This window comes from Lepidochelys kempii, chromosome 2, assembly GCF_965140265.1.
Source record: "Lepidochelys kempii isolate rLepKem1 chromosome 2, rLepKem1.hap2, whole genome shotgun sequence".
Classification (NCBI taxonomy): Eukaryota; Metazoa; Chordata; order Testudines; family Cheloniidae; genus Lepidochelys; species Lepidochelys kempii.
Genome location: NC_133257.1, coordinates 260,568,169 through 260,583,531, shown reverse-complemented (window position 1 = coordinate 260,583,531; position 15,363 = coordinate 260,568,169). Strand labels below are relative to the sequence as shown.

General features: G+C 46.0%; 1 protein-coding gene across 7 annotated transcripts in view; it reads right to left on the bottom strand.

The window, feature by feature from the left end:
• The window catches only part of ADCYAP1R1 (ADCYAP receptor type I), a 188,756-nt gene that overhangs the window by 109,683 nt on the left and 63,710 nt on the right, over positions 1-15,363 (bottom strand). For all 7 annotated transcript variants that reach the window (XM_073334759.1, XM_073334763.1, XM_073334764.1 and 4 more), the window contains exon 3: positions 11,628-11,733. In XM_073334759.1, the coding sequence (XP_073190860.1) occupies positions 11,628-11,733 (106 nt within the window). The remainder of the gene's footprint in view (positions 1-11,627; positions 11,734-15,363) is intronic.

Genomic DNA, 15,363 nt, shown 5'->3' with positions numbered 1-15,363 from the left:
GTTGAAGTTGCATTGGTATAGAAGTCCTTTTGCTGATACAGCTTAGTTTGCTCACTGAACTGGTATAAGCTATCTTAGCAAAAGCATTTTTTGGGTGGAACATGCTGCCTCTACACAAGGAGGGTTTTGCCCATAAAACTTGTACCAGCAAAACTGTAGTGTAAATTCAACCCTTGATTGTGTCAGTTGCTCAGGGCAGGGGCAGTCCATTCATTGTGTGTACAGCGCCTAGCACAAAGGGGCCCTGGTCCATCACTGGGACCTCTAGGCTCTACGGTAATAATTAGCCAAGTCTAATATTATAATTGTGTCATTTCTAAAAAAAAAGATGTTACTGAATGTTTACTACAATATTGTCATCATCATACATAATTAAAAGTTAATGGGAATGATCCTAAGAAATGGACACGGTGCATCTGGTGATGTAGCATGTTTGCTCTGTGGAAGTATAACATTTTATAAGTATAACGTTGTATAAGGGGACATTCTGGATACATTGTATATGAGAGGGCATGCCAAAACATGTTACAAAGTATCTGAGGGAGCACACGTAGGGACAGTTAGCTTTTGAATGGAGAAGCAATTAAGATAGAGCCAGCACATCTAAGAAGCAGGCATCAGAATGGAAGGTGTGAAGGGCAATTAGTTAACTGGAAGCTGTTAAAGGAGATTGTTAAGGGTGGCAGGTAATTGAAAAGGAGTACTTGTGGCACCTTAGAGACTAACCAATTTATTAGAGCATAAGCTTTCGTGAGCTACAGCTCACTTCATCAGATGCATATCGTGGAAAGTGCAGCAGACTTTATTCTCTGTGTATATATAAAGTCTGCTGCACTTTCCACGATATGCATCTGATGAAGTGAGCTGTAGCTCACGAAAGCTTATGCTCTAATAAATTGGTTAGTCTCTAAGGTGCCACGAGTACTCCTTTTCTTTTTGCGAATACAGACTAACACGGCTGTTACTCTGAAACAGGTAATTGAAGATACGTGACTGGTCTCAGGGATCTCGAAGGGTGGTGACTAAAATCTTTTTCTTCTTTTGTCTGTAACTTCTCTGTAACTTGTTCTCCAGCAAGCTGTATAAATTAAGAGACATAAGCCCCACTCGGGGGGCTCACTTCTAAATGTATTAGCAGAGCAGCTTTGCTAATAAAACAGAGTTGTCTGATAAATTGTGAGTCTGAGTCAAACTTTGACAGTTCTTTCATTATCTGAATTCACCTTGAGGGGATATGCAGCCCTGTGCAGAGAGCCAGCACAAGATCTTTGTACTATGAAGTCCAACTTCAACTTCCAAAATAGGGCCGTACCCACTTTGCTTGTATTGTCCTCAGTTATTCTTCACACAAAAATTGATATTTGAATAATGAGGTTTTATCCCCAGGTTCTCCAAAAGAAGAACTGACAAGCAAGGCACTTTCCACTGATTAAAACATTTGTTTTGAGGTTTAATAACTAATTGATAGAGGTGGCACGCCAATTAAAACAGTTATTGAATCATAACGAACAGCATCCTACAAATCTTGCAGGACTAATACCCTTCTCTTGATGTATAGGGAGGCAGGTGCTTTGGGCTCGATTCAGGAAAGTCCCTAATCATGTGGTTAAATTCAAGAATGTGCTGAAATCTCATTGATCTCACTGGAAGTTTAAAAACATGCCTACGTTCATGGAAATCAATGGGACTTACACACATGCTTAAAGCTAACCACATGATTAACTACGTTGCTGAACTGGGGCCTTCTATCGCTGCCTACTGAGATGAGGCTCTGTCACCTGGTATTGAAACAAAAGAGCAAAATGAATGTAAACCCGTGTCTCTCTTTAAAGGGACAAGATAGCGAATAGTAATTGCAGAGGTTTTATCAAGAACTTGCAGGTTATATACATACCCACACAAACACATGTCATTAATCCACTGATAACACCAATGGATAAAGAGTTTTATTTATGCAAATGCAGAATGTTTCAGAATGATGAACTAGGATGGTTTCAGCAGGTAACAAATTGCTTTTTTGCACAATTTTAGGACGTGATCCTTCCTGTACAGCGTCCCCAATGCAGAAAAGAGAAACTCCGTGCACTGAACAGATTCAGGCTTGATCCCGCAATCATGCACTCATCCCACAAATCTACCTTCATTAGAATGACTTCTAGTACTCCAAACAGAAGCAATTAACAGCTGCCAGTTTTACACTGAAAAGCAGATATCACATCCATGTTTTCTTATTTCCTCCCAAAGTTGGATCAGTTAAGAACAGGGGTTTCAAATTTCACTGGTCTGACTTCCAGGGCATGATAATACTAATTGTGGATCTTTGAACAGATGTTTGAAAAAAGGTCTCTGTATTTGCCAGTAATGTTATAGAAAATACCTTTAGAAATGTTTTAAAATAACTTTAAAAATATTGGGGTTACTTTTGTATCCTTCCTCCCCCGGCTTAGGAGGAATACATAAACAGTTCTATCCTAAACTACTTTTTCTGTAACATGTGTCATATATAGCAGTTGCACCTTGCTGTGTGATCCAGCCAATAATGTTAGGATAACCATCATACCATCATTCGCTTTGCCACCCATCCCAAACTCATGATGTTAAAACCAATTACTCAGATTCCGGGTTCCAGACATCAGTTCAGCTCACTAATTCACACCATTCTCTGCTCACTCTGAACTTGATTTGTCAACTTCTCTCCTGAACCAGAGCTCTGGCATAGGCAGCTGGTTACAGTTCCTTCATCCTCAGGGCAAGATGTGAACCCTGAGACTACCTAGAACTATCTAGGGATGGATCTAAGTTTCAACACGGATGTAGGATTCCTATGGGGTCCATGCTGGTGGAATTCTGCCATTCTTCCTCCTCACCCACTCCTACCCCCAACACCACCCCTATGTAGTGGGGAAAAGGGACAGATATACCACACAGTTATGAACAACGGGGAGTGTCTTTACATGGAGAATTCTCAGCTAGAAATCTGCAGCCAGAGTATAGCTCCTTCATGCCACCAGAGCGGCACAAAGGGACCGTAACACATTAGGGAATCTGGCCCTATATAGGAACATGTTGAGAAACCAAAACCATTGTAATACAGCTCCTCACTGACTGCTAAAACTCTCTCAGTATCTGACTTCCTGTAGCTATACAATTCCATTACTCTTAGTACACTGTGCATGCAGAAGAAAAGAAAGAGCCCAAGATATTACTGAAAAGGTCAACATTTGTATTGTCCTCATGAATCATTAGCATATACATTGGTGTCTCCTGTTTCCTTAGCCCTTTTGCCTTTACATGCTCATTCAGTCAGAGATAAATAACATCTGCACTAATGCACAGTCCTCTCCTTGTCCTGGTGTAATCCTTTCTAACAAAAAACTAGGTAATAATACATTTTGGCTTGGAGTAATTTTGCACCTTCCTTGCTAAAAACCACCCCGAAATGCCTCTGTTATTCATTGCCTCTTAAAGTGCACAAATCATCTCAAAAGAAACTCTGTAAAATAACATTGTGGCTTTCACACATTCTTATTACTCCCTTGTATTAAAGTAGCACCTAGGAGCCCCCCACCATGGACTGGGACCCCATTGTAGTAGGGGCAGTATGAACCCAAAACAAAAAGACAGTCCCCCTCCCAAAGAGCTTATTGGCACAGGACTCTTTATCCAAGGGGTTCAATTTACAAGTAAAATCTAGGGTTTGTCTGGGCTTGTATTTGCTGCCAATTATTATTAGGATGGAGGGCTAATGAATTACAAAACATATTTACCAAGGAATGCACTCCAGGGCTGGGGATCACATGGCTGGCCATCACACGGTCACCAAAAGCTTTAGTGATGTGAGAAGATTGCCAACAATGGACATAAACTGAATATCCAGCCAGACCATCTTCAGGGCCTTGCTAGAGATCGATCTGGGTGGTTCTGAGTCTGCAAGGAGTCTATCTCCCTTTGGGACTTGCCATGATGATGGCAATTGCAATCAGGAACGTAAGTCTTTCTGGCCCATGCACCACCACCTGCAGTGAGAGATTCTGCACTAGGGACTTGGTTAACAATTTTGTTGGTGAGGCACAAATCAGAATAGAGTCCAGCTCACTTCCCCATAGCTCATAGGACTGTGAAGTGCTACAAACTTTGTTGTGTCAGAAAATAAAGCAGCTGTGACACAGAATACACCCAGGGAGCTGATCTCTTGAGTAATCAAAGAACATGTTTACACAGTTGCGTTTTTATCCCACTTCCACTGGACACCTCCCCCATTTATTTTCCAAAGGTTCCAGATAACCCTTGGGACCTTCCTAAAACCAAGGTCTACTTGCATGGGGATCATTTAACACTCCACTGAAATATGTTCACCTCTGCAGTGAATGCAGCACAGCCTCGGATAGGATGCGAAGAGCAATACTGTAGGCAAGGAAAAATGTAGGTATCAGACAAAATGTAGTCACCCCAATTCGAATTTGGCCCGACTATCAGCTTTAACACTTCTTCTCTCAAATTGTGCACTGGGCCAGAGGACTACCATAAGTGGCCAGGATCTCCTGTTCACACTGCATCTGAAAGACAGCTCTTCCACCAGACCCATGCTTCCCAATACCAATAGTGAACATCGCCACTCCCTGCATCTACTAGGTTTTACTGTCCATCTGTCATCCCAGTACTGCCCTTTCCTGACATGACAGCTCACGGCAGTTTGACTGCAGGCATACCCAGCATACACCTGAAGATCAGGGCAAAGCTAGCGCACATTGGCTCCAAGGGGCCTGGATTCTTTTTTAAATACACCGGGTGAAATCCTCAACCACTGCACACTGGCACAGCTCCACTAATGGATCTCTGCCAGTTCACACCGGTTTACAGTGGCACATCTGGTCCCATAGTACCTAAGTTGCCCAGCAAAAAGTCAGGCTGAGCCCCTGGTTCCTGTTCAGAACCGAACCAGAAGAGCTGGTCTACAGGGTCAGAGACACTGGAAACCAGGAGCTCCCAATGTCTCATCCGGCCTTTGCTTATGCCCTACTGTGTGAGCTTGGCCAAGTCACTTAAACCATTTTTACCTTCATTTCCCCCATCTGTTAAGGGAGGATAATAATAAACTATCTCCCAAGAGAGCACAGGGCTTAATCACTCTCAGTTTGAAAGCACCATGTAAGTATTGTTAGGTCACAGCCAGGTTGTGGGCAGCCAGACCTAGGAGTCAGAGAAAGAGTCTGCAGTGACAAGACAGGTGTCAAGAGGCAGCTGGGTCAGGATATCAGGAGGTCAGAAGCAAGAGACAAACTGGAGATCATGAACCACAAGTCAGGAGGAACCAGAGTCAGGGCCATGAGACACACTGGAAGTCAGGAACCTCAAGTCAGATGCAAGGAGTTAAGACAGGCTGGGATGCCAGGAAGTCAAACAAGAGCCAGAAGCACATAGTCCAGTGCAGGGTGAAGCCCAATTATTTGGACTGCATCCTGTTCCTGCTGCTGGTTTAAGTACGGCCAGCTGGCCAATCAGCTGTTCTGAGACTCTGCCAATTGGATCTCAGGGGCAGAGCCTCACAGTGGAGCTGGGCTTCATGGCTCGTAGGGGGCAGGTGGAAGGTTGGAGTGTGGCTGCTCCCATGAACTGTCAGGACCCAAGTTCAAGACCTTGGGGTCAGGACATAGTATAATAAACTCTGTAATACAGAATCATCTTTTTCACACTTGTATTTTCCAGTTAGATGGTGGTTTCAGGCTCTTGGCCATTGAAATACAACTTCTTTTGTTTTCTCCACTGGCTCAATTAAATTAAACTCCGGCAAATGTCCAAAGGACAATAGCACTTAGATTTGGGCCGTGGGCCAGTTGTGGCCTGCAGGCCGTAGTTTGCCCACCTCTGGTCTAGACTTTAGCTTATGAGGAAGCATGTGAGTTTATACCCCTTCCCAGTATGAATGAGTGAATCCGCCACGCCTGGTGTCATGTAGCACCTGCTTTTACCCCAAACCTCTTTCCCCATGCTTCTGAACCTGGTCTTAGATGGTCAGTGGATGCTCTGCTCTGCTGCGGAGAGAAATCCAACACCACCAAAACACTTCTGAAGAGCTAATTGCCAGGAAAACAACCCCGGCAACATTATTCCCGTGCACAGCTGCAACCATGAAGGAGGCGTATGCACAATGAAATAACTTCTCCCCTGTGCTGGCGAGGGCAATAAGAACAGCTCACTCAAAGGCTTTGAAAGAATGGGAGATGGATGAGGTGTTTCAGGAAAAAAACTACAGCAAACTCTCCCTCTCCAGCACAACGCAGCAGTCCGGCTCCATCTTCCCATCCGGACGGGCTCCTTTTCAAAGCACACATCTGTGAAACTTGCTCACCCGCTGCATTTGGGAAAGCGCAACCTAATCAGCTCTCTCCCCCCCGCCCCCCATCTTTCATTTTTCTCTGTCATGTCTAAAGACAACAGGGCTCTGGCTTGCATGATTCTCCTGCGGGGGAAGATTGCTTCATATGTATAGCCCAGTAAAGAGCTGTTTAAAATACCTGATGGGGCTGGAAATGTGCAGCTGTCCCTTTAAATATTTCACCAGGAGGTGGGGATGGGCTGGAAAGCACGCCACATGCTAAAAGAGTTGACTGGGGCAGCCAGAATTAAAGAGTGATTTTACAATGAGACATCAAACCAGAGCCCTGGCCACTTCCTATTCCATTCAGCTTCTTAGACCGTTCCTGTCACTGTGGTGCCCAGATGCAGTCCAGAAGTGCGTTAAGCACCTGTCTCGTGTGTCTCTTTTTTGTGGTCATAAAAGATCCCATAGCACTTCGGATAAGGAAGGAATATAAGCCCTGGTGTGTTCTCCAAAGATTACAGCTACTAAAATACACCCTGCAGTTTCTACTGGCTAGGATGTTCCTGGTCACTCCCTGTGCTAAACTGTTGTGGAGTGTTGCTATGCACTGTTGTATACCTGCTGTGCTCAGGGTTGTTTGTGATAGGCATCAGGTGGTGTGATCACTCGGTCCCCAACGTACACCTCTGAGAGGCTGTGAGGAGGCAGTATGGCCTAGAGGATAAAGCACTAGACTGGAGACCTGGATTTTACACTCAGCTCTTCCACGGGCTGCAGGGTGACCTTGGTCAAGTTATGGCCCTGTGCCTCAGTTTCCCCAGTTGTAAAATGGGGATAATGATATGGACTTTCTTTGTGAAGTGCTTTGAGCTCTACTGATGAAAAACACTCTATAAGAGCTAGATATTATTATACAACAGTCATAAAACCCTCTGAGATCTTGGTACGAAAAACACTGCAGAAATGCAAGTATCATGACTAATACTACGGACAGAGTGTAGATCCCTGCCTGGAATGGCAGGTCCGTGGAGACAGGGCATTGCCCTACAAAGATGGAATCCAGTGCACTGTGGGGCCAGAACAGACCTGCATTATTGACATGGTAGACCAAGGAACTGTATTTCAGAAACTGTAATTACTAAACTAAGGGATCAAACCAGTGACGTGCTGAGCATCGTCAACCCCTATTGAAATCACCTCCTAAGGGATCTGTACTGCAACCCTTACTCACATGAGTGTTTCCACTGTAGCAAATGGGGCTAGTTACGTGAGTAAAGGACACAGGATTTGGCCCTTAGATTTTAAAATGTCTTGCAGCGGGAATCATGGGCCAGACTCTCTCATGTGCTCGAGCCCGTTTGTTCCAACTCTGGCAGCAAAAAGGGACCAGATGCTAACTGCACCTGGCCTGCTGAGAATTTCCCTGGCAAGTTGCTGTACAGACAATTTCAGTTGCCGTACAGACAATCTAGGCAACTCCTACGCCATCCCCACTAACTCCCAGGTGTGATGGGGATGGGACAGAGAATGCTGGGAGCAGGAGGGGGCTTGGCCAGATTGCAGATGTGCATTGCCAATTCTCAGCTAGTGTACTGAGGGGATGATGGGGTGGGGTCAGTGGACTTTAGACTGTTGCCAGCTATCATAGGTTAGAGCAGCCTAGAAGCTGCTCTAATCTACTCTAGGACTGAGGCTGGAACATGGCAGAAAATCAGGGAGATATCGGTGTAGGAGAGCATCTGGTCTCATTGCTGTGCACGGCTGCCCTTCCTTCTCTCCTGTCTCCTCCCCTTCATTCTCCTACATCGTTTTTCCCTGTAACATTTTCTCTCCCTCCATGGCCCATGACAGGAGGATTCTGGCCCTTGCTCAAAATCTGCGTATGCATCTCCTTTTATTCAGGCTTTGCACTTGGGAGGCCGGGATTGCAGGGATGTGGTCCGTATTTTGCCCTTATTTTCCTTCTTATGAAAGCCTGAAAACACTTAAGAGGAAGCAGCGATCGTGGAGCGGCTGTAAAATAAACATGAAAAGCTCCATTGTTTTCCAGGCACTAACAGACACCACAAAGCAGTGGAGGGAAGAAAAATACAACACAGCAGAGAACAAAACAACAGCAAACACAACCCAGAGGAGGGGGGAAATGTGCTGTACCAAGGCAGGAATGCGTCCGCAGCCTGGCTGCTTTATAGAACATTGTTAGCATTAATCTGAAGGCTGCATAGCTATAGCTGCAGCATGAGCATTGTACACACAATGCAGCCCTAAGGAGGGGCTGGGGAGCCAACTCCTCGGCAGATCTGGAAGCAGGAGCCAAACACAGCAGGGGGCAAAGTGAGGAAGAACTGAGCGAATATGAGAGGTTTGGAGCATACAGAAAGAGCCCCCATTGACTTCTATGGGATTCATTTACTTGAGTGAAAGGACTTAAAGCATGAGGATTGGTTGGAAGGAACAGGTCCACAGAGAATGATAGAGTACTTCCCATTACTTATTTGCATCATGGCAACCCCAGTCATGGACCAGAACCCCACTGTGCTAGGTGCTGTATAAACACAGAACAAAGGAATAATGAAATAAACTGCCCCTGTGCCCACTAATTCAGCCCCTGCCCCGAGGACCTTACACTCGGCCCCTCCAGGAAGAGAGAGATTTCCTTCAATAGAGGATTACTCGTGAAATAGGTTTTGTTCGGTGGCTTTGTTTGGATGGGAAGTCAAAGGATATCCCTAGGTTTCTGCCCCTCACCTCCCTCTCTGTTTATTTACCAGTCAGAATGCGTTTCTTCCTTCTCTCATCTGCCCCTGACAAGCACATAGGTGTTTTCTATGCTGCTCGGTTTTCCAAAGGAAACAAGCTAACAGTCCATTTCTCCAGCAGCTGTCACTTTTAATAAGCCTTATGTTTTTAGCCCACTAAACAGAGCGCAGCACATTCTCCCAGCTGAAGAACAGGTTGGCTGAGGTGGGTGGAAGGGAAAGGAACCAATCAAAGAAGAAAACATACTGCAAATGCCCCCGGCCACCTTCACCTGCAGGCAGGTATCTCCATGCAGGGAGTTTCAGAGCAGTGAGAACTGAAATGGGTCCATCTTTAATATGATACTGTTGATAACTGTTAATGAAAGTCCAGGTTCTATGATGCTGAATATTACTTTACCGCACCCATGGCCCTACTGATTGCAGTAGGAATCATTGTGGAATAAGGGAGTACTCAATACGAATAAGGGTGGCAAAGTCTGGTCTGAAATACTTATTACACAAGGCTGGATGAATCAGATAGGTCTAGATTATGGCTTTACAATCTGCCCCGACTATGGGCTAGCAGGCAGCAGAGCAGGGAATAAACCCATTGACACTGCAAAGGAAGGTGTGACTGCAGCGAGGGTAGGCAAACACCCTCCTCCCCCAAGCATTAATCAAGCTGGCACAGGTAACAGTGGTAGGCTAGCTACCCAAATACAAGCCTGCTGGGGATTGTGTATATGTAGTCAGGTTGCTAACTACCACCAGGGTCCATGCCATCACGCCTTTGCTGCTATTGTTACCTGCACCAGCTAGATTGAAGCGAGCGCAGATATGCCGACCGTGAGACAATCATGGCGTCATTTGCAGTGGAGCGCTACCCGACGGTCAGGCCTACACGTGGAACTGAGGGTGTGATGCGAAGCTTGTGTAGATGTGCCCACGGTAGCTCTCCTCGAGTGAGCATGCTGAAAATAGCAGTGTAAGCGGGGCCACAGGGGTGGTGGCTCAGGCTAGTCCTGGACCCAAGGGGTCCAGGCAGGTACGGACTCAGGTGGCTACCCCAGCTACATTGCTATTTGCTTCAGTCCTAACTGTGCCTGGGGGCACAGCCTGATACGCTGGTCTGTACGTTCAAGGATCTGAGTGTCAAGATCCAGGAACTAGGGACAACTGGGTGACATTCTCTGGCCTGTGCTGGTCAGGAGGTGAAACCAGCTGATCCAATGGCCCCTAAGCTCTCTGAATTCCTGAATCCGAACAGCAGCCGATTGGCTCATCATTAATAACAAGTAACAAGAGTCACAGTCAGCTGCTGACATAGCTCTGCAGGGAAGCGAAAGATTCTTCCCCTTGCCCAGATTTATAATTGAGAAGCTCACCTATGGCCGAAGGGGCAGCACTCAGAAACAACTAGAGAAGCCTGTGGGTAAAAGGAAAGGCCTGACCTGTGCGCTCTCCCTGGTTCCATCAAACGGTTTGATTTGTTCACGAGGCGCTAGACAGTAGGGTCCGGCCGCTGCTGCACGAGCCAGTTTGCAAGCCTCTAGTGTGGTCACTTTGCATTGTGCCCTTGGCAGATTTCTGCCCACAAAGCCATCTGAACGGTCCATGGGAGGAGCATCTCCACTTTAGGGAGTGTTCCAGTGGCAGAGTCGACATAGAGGCTCCTGCATCCTCCCCCTTGCTTTCAGGGTAAAAAACGTGGCCAGGCAGAGGTTGCACAGTCAGGATTTCACCCTATCGCCCAGTTTGGCCACTTTTGTGCAGCCTTTACACCCCTGCACCCCCAATTCCACCACAGGGAGTTTGACCGGAGCCCTAGAATTGACGCCTGGCTTCCAGGAACACTTCGCTGGTGACTTGCTGAGATGAGTCATTTAGGGCCTGACTTTCAGAGGTGCTGAGCATCCACAGCTCCCACTGAAGTCAATGAGAGGGAGATGGCGCTCAGCACCTCTGCATTGCCTCAGTTTTTCTGTCTGTGGCTCTGAGGTAGTGGGAGGATTCTGTCCATCAACCTGGCACTCATCACGGTAGCCTATGATTAATGTCTGTAAAGCACTTTTGAGGTCCTTTGATCAGGGGTTCCACTGGTGCAAATTATTACTGAAATGAAGACAGGAACATAGGAGCTGCCATTCCAGAAGACACCAACGCTCTCGTATACAACTTCCAACAGTGGCTGATGTCAGATGCTCCAAATGAAGGTGTAAAACCCCATAGGGCCAGATACAGTCAATGCCTATTGAAAAGTCTTTCCAGTGACTTCTATGGGCTCTGGATCAGTCCCATAAATATACCTCATTGTGTCATACTGTACTATGGAAGGAAGTATATTCCTGACCTTGGCTGGTTATCCGCATTTGCCCTGAAGCATGACAGTTAATTGCTCTTATAATGTTTATCCTAGGTAATTTAACTTTAATTGCTAAATCATATTCTAGTATGCCTTTGGCATCAATATTCTGTTTGTCACATGGTAGATCACACATGTAATAAGAGGGAAACTCTGGAAAGCATTCGTTCAACATACATATCCATACCAGACTGGAACTCACCTGGGGAGGACTCATTCAGTGGATTGAGGGCACTTGCTCTCTTGATTTTCTCCAGACAGGCCTCCTGCTCCTTTCTGATGATGCAGTCTGAGTGTGTTGCTGCGACCTGAAAGGCAGAAAGCAGAACCATTACAAATACACCAGTCTATCCTGAGCTCATGGGAAAACCAGTAAATCTTGAGATCCTTCTCTAGGGGAAAAAAATGCCCTGGAAGGTGATATAAATACACTGTAAACTCACTGCCCAGTGCTGAAGACCTAAAGCTAAACAACAGGATTACAATGAACATTAATTATTGCAAGGAATGTCATCTGTTTTATTTTTCCTGCTATCCACTTCTAATACACTGCTTTTATAGAGTCTGAATCACAGAGGAAGGATCATCTAGTGGTTAAATCAGTAAATGGGGACTCAGAAGCCCTAGAGTCAGTTCCCAGTACTGCCATTTACTCTTGTGTAACCTCAGGCATGTCACTGAATCTACCTCTTTCTTCTAGTTTTCAGCCAGGTAAATACTTTTGTGGCTGTGAAACCCTGTTTCCTCCTTTCCTCTCTTCTCCCATGGCTACAAGATGGTTTTACAGCCAAAATGAAATGCAATCCCAGCTAAACTGAGCTGTGTTGATCACATCTCTCCTAGTACTAGCCACTGTCTTTATATCTCAACAGAAGTCCAGGGTAGGACACACTGCAAAGGAAGAGAGAAAAGGAAGTCACCAGAGGTTTGTATATGCAGGGCAGTAATGCAGAGTACAGGAGTGTGATCTCTAAAGCACATTAACGGGTTAGACGTTAATTGGTCCTGTGAGAGGGCTTTCCCTTCACCCCCTCCCCTGGTTCCTGTCACGCAGACAGAAAGCAGAAGACCAGAAGTCCAAAGTGCAGGCAACGTGATGTTTATTGGGGTTAGTTCCAAGCAAGCATATCCATAGCTTTACACGTCGGTAGAGTCTGCTTCCCAGTGTTCCATTTCCAGTTCTGACGCCGCAGAGCTTGCCTGTGTCCCTGTTCCCCCTTCCTGGCAGGCCCAAATTTACCTGCAATGCACGCCCACAGTCCCGTGCCTTTTGTACCCCATCGGAGGGGTGAGGGGTGAGGTTGTGTTACGGTCAGGGACAGGCATTTCTTTGGTCTTTTAGTGTTTTATACCTTCCCCCCAATCCCTCTTTGCCCCTCCCGCCTGATTGCTTGACCGTGCCTGGAGATAGGGGTTGAGGCAATCTTAAAGTGTGCTCATATATGTTACACTCCTACCGTGCCCTGTAACACTTTAACTGCTCTTTCCCTTATCTCTCCCTATTGTACTCACAGACCCATCTGGCCAGGTAGAGGTAACACACACAGTGTCTTTGTTCACACATATTACTAAGGATATAAGAGTATCAAAGATCAAACCCAGAATTCTATCCCAGGCTGACAAGCAGGCTTGTATGCTAACAGGTCCGTGTAGACCTTGCTGGTATGAACTAAAAGTTCCCTACTAGGTTTTCACATAGTGCCACGTTACAGAGAGGTGACTTGCCAAGGTCACACGGAACACCAGGGACAAAGCTGAGCAGAGAACCCAGGTCTGAGTCCTAGTGCAGTGAGCTATCCCCTAGGACACACTGCCTTTATATGGAACACTGCCTTCACTTTAAGAAAATAACACAATGTTTGGGATGCACTATGAAAGAGGTGCCAGTGTTTGAATGAGTTATACGGAGATGGGCTATATCATCTAATTCTGTTTCCAGGCTGAGAATTTCCCAGGAGGTCTCTGGAAATCACAGATTAAGCCCAGCATGCATGACTTTCTCAGTTCACTGAATGACACTCATGCATAGGGATGCTATGTCCCTAGCCTCCCAAGTATGACCAAACAGCACCGCAAAATGTACACAGTAATGGAAGCATGAGTTTCCCAGGTGTAACTTTGGTCTCTTTAAATGTGCAACAAACCTTATGAATTCTCTGAGTGTTCCATGAGTGGGTTGGGCACTTAAGGCAGAAGGTTTGGGGAAAATCCAGGGTGGGGAGTGTGTTGGGGTCACCCTGCAAGTAATAACCACAGTTGATGGAGACCCTGGTGGGGCTCCTGTGTTGTTGGCAGGCTGCTGGGGTCAGAACGCTGAACCAGGGCTGCAGAGCTCTGAACCAGATGCTCAGTGAACTGTTTTTGTCCACTGGCTGTTGGTGTCCAAGCTGGGAGCCACAACAGCAGAGCATTTAAGGCACCAAGGGATACAGGCAGTAACACACCCCTGCACTTCTGTGAGCTGAACCCCCAAAACGTGACACAAGGGTCACAGCATTCTCTGTTTCCATGGTATGCATCCGATGAAGTGAGCTGTAGCTCACGAAAGCTCATGCTCAAATAAATTGGTTAGTCTCTAAGGTGCCACAAGTCCTCCTTTTCTTTTTGCGAATACAGACTAACACGGCTGTTACTCTGAAACCAGCATTCTCTGATTTTATCTCTTTTGACTTGAGGATATTTGCTGCTCCCAGACAGACCAGTTGCAGTTTCCCCGAAAGTCCCAGTGATATCTGCAATTCTGGTACACACTGATGGATATCACAAAACCTAGAAGCCAGGAAGAGAGCATGAGAAAGACAAACGAATTTTTAGAACCAAAACCCAGAAATTCCAGAGAACCAAGCGACTGGGACTCCTCGAACTTCTAGGAAGGCAGGCATATTTTTGTTTAGTATGCAATGAACTAAAAATTAATCAAGCAAAAGGAGTAGGAGACCTGAACTTGTGATGCTGAAGAAAAAGAAATGTAGACTGATGGCTTTAAAAATAGATGCTGGCTATTTAGCCTAAAGAAATAAGATAAAAGACACATGCTGCTACTGTGGTAAAGCAGCCTAGTGGATAGTGTATTGAACCCTGATTCTAGTAATGTGGGTTCTATCCCCAGTTCTGCTAGTAGCATACTGGGCAACCTTTGACAAGTCACTTTGTCTCTACTCCTCAGTTTCCCCATCTAATAGATAGTCATATTGACTTTCCTTCACAAAGCACTATGAGAGATATAGGCATCATTAATCAAGCACTTTAGAGACATGGAACACATTCATGTTATTTTTGAGCCTACATTTGTAAAGATACGTTATAAGTTCTGTGTACCCCTCTGTGTTTCTATAGTGCCTAGCACAGGAGGCCCTGCTCTTCATAGGTCCCTAGACATTACAGATTAAATCATAAGCATTGCTTAGTTGCATCAAATACGCAAATGTAAGGCTAGCTTGTGCCACAAGGACACAGTCCGTCGTCAGGGGCAGTACATTGCTGAGCTGCCCCAAAGGATCCTTGTGAAGGAACTGTGGCTCAGGGCGTCACAATCCCCTCACTAAACCCCTTTGCTACAGGGAGTTGATGGTTTGTTGCTGGCTTATTTCACAAGCTAATTATGACACCTCCTCTCCTCTAGCTCTGGTTTAGCTGCATTGGCCAGTGCTCTGGGGGGAATGGTGCCCTGGCTTCTGCACATCACACACCCCCCCGCCCCTTGCTCTGGAGGGTGTAATAGTGAAAATGGAGTAGTAGACACCCATCATTATTTACTTCTGCACACAGGGCCCCAAGGTCTAGCCAGCCCATACACAGGTGTAAGGAGGGTGCTCCTGAGCCAGTGAGATGTCCATGGACCAATCTAGCTAAGGGATCAAATGGACACTGGTAGCATAAGATATCCTATCCCATTGGTCAGGGTGGTACACTGAAGAGCTCTAGAAATTAAAATGACC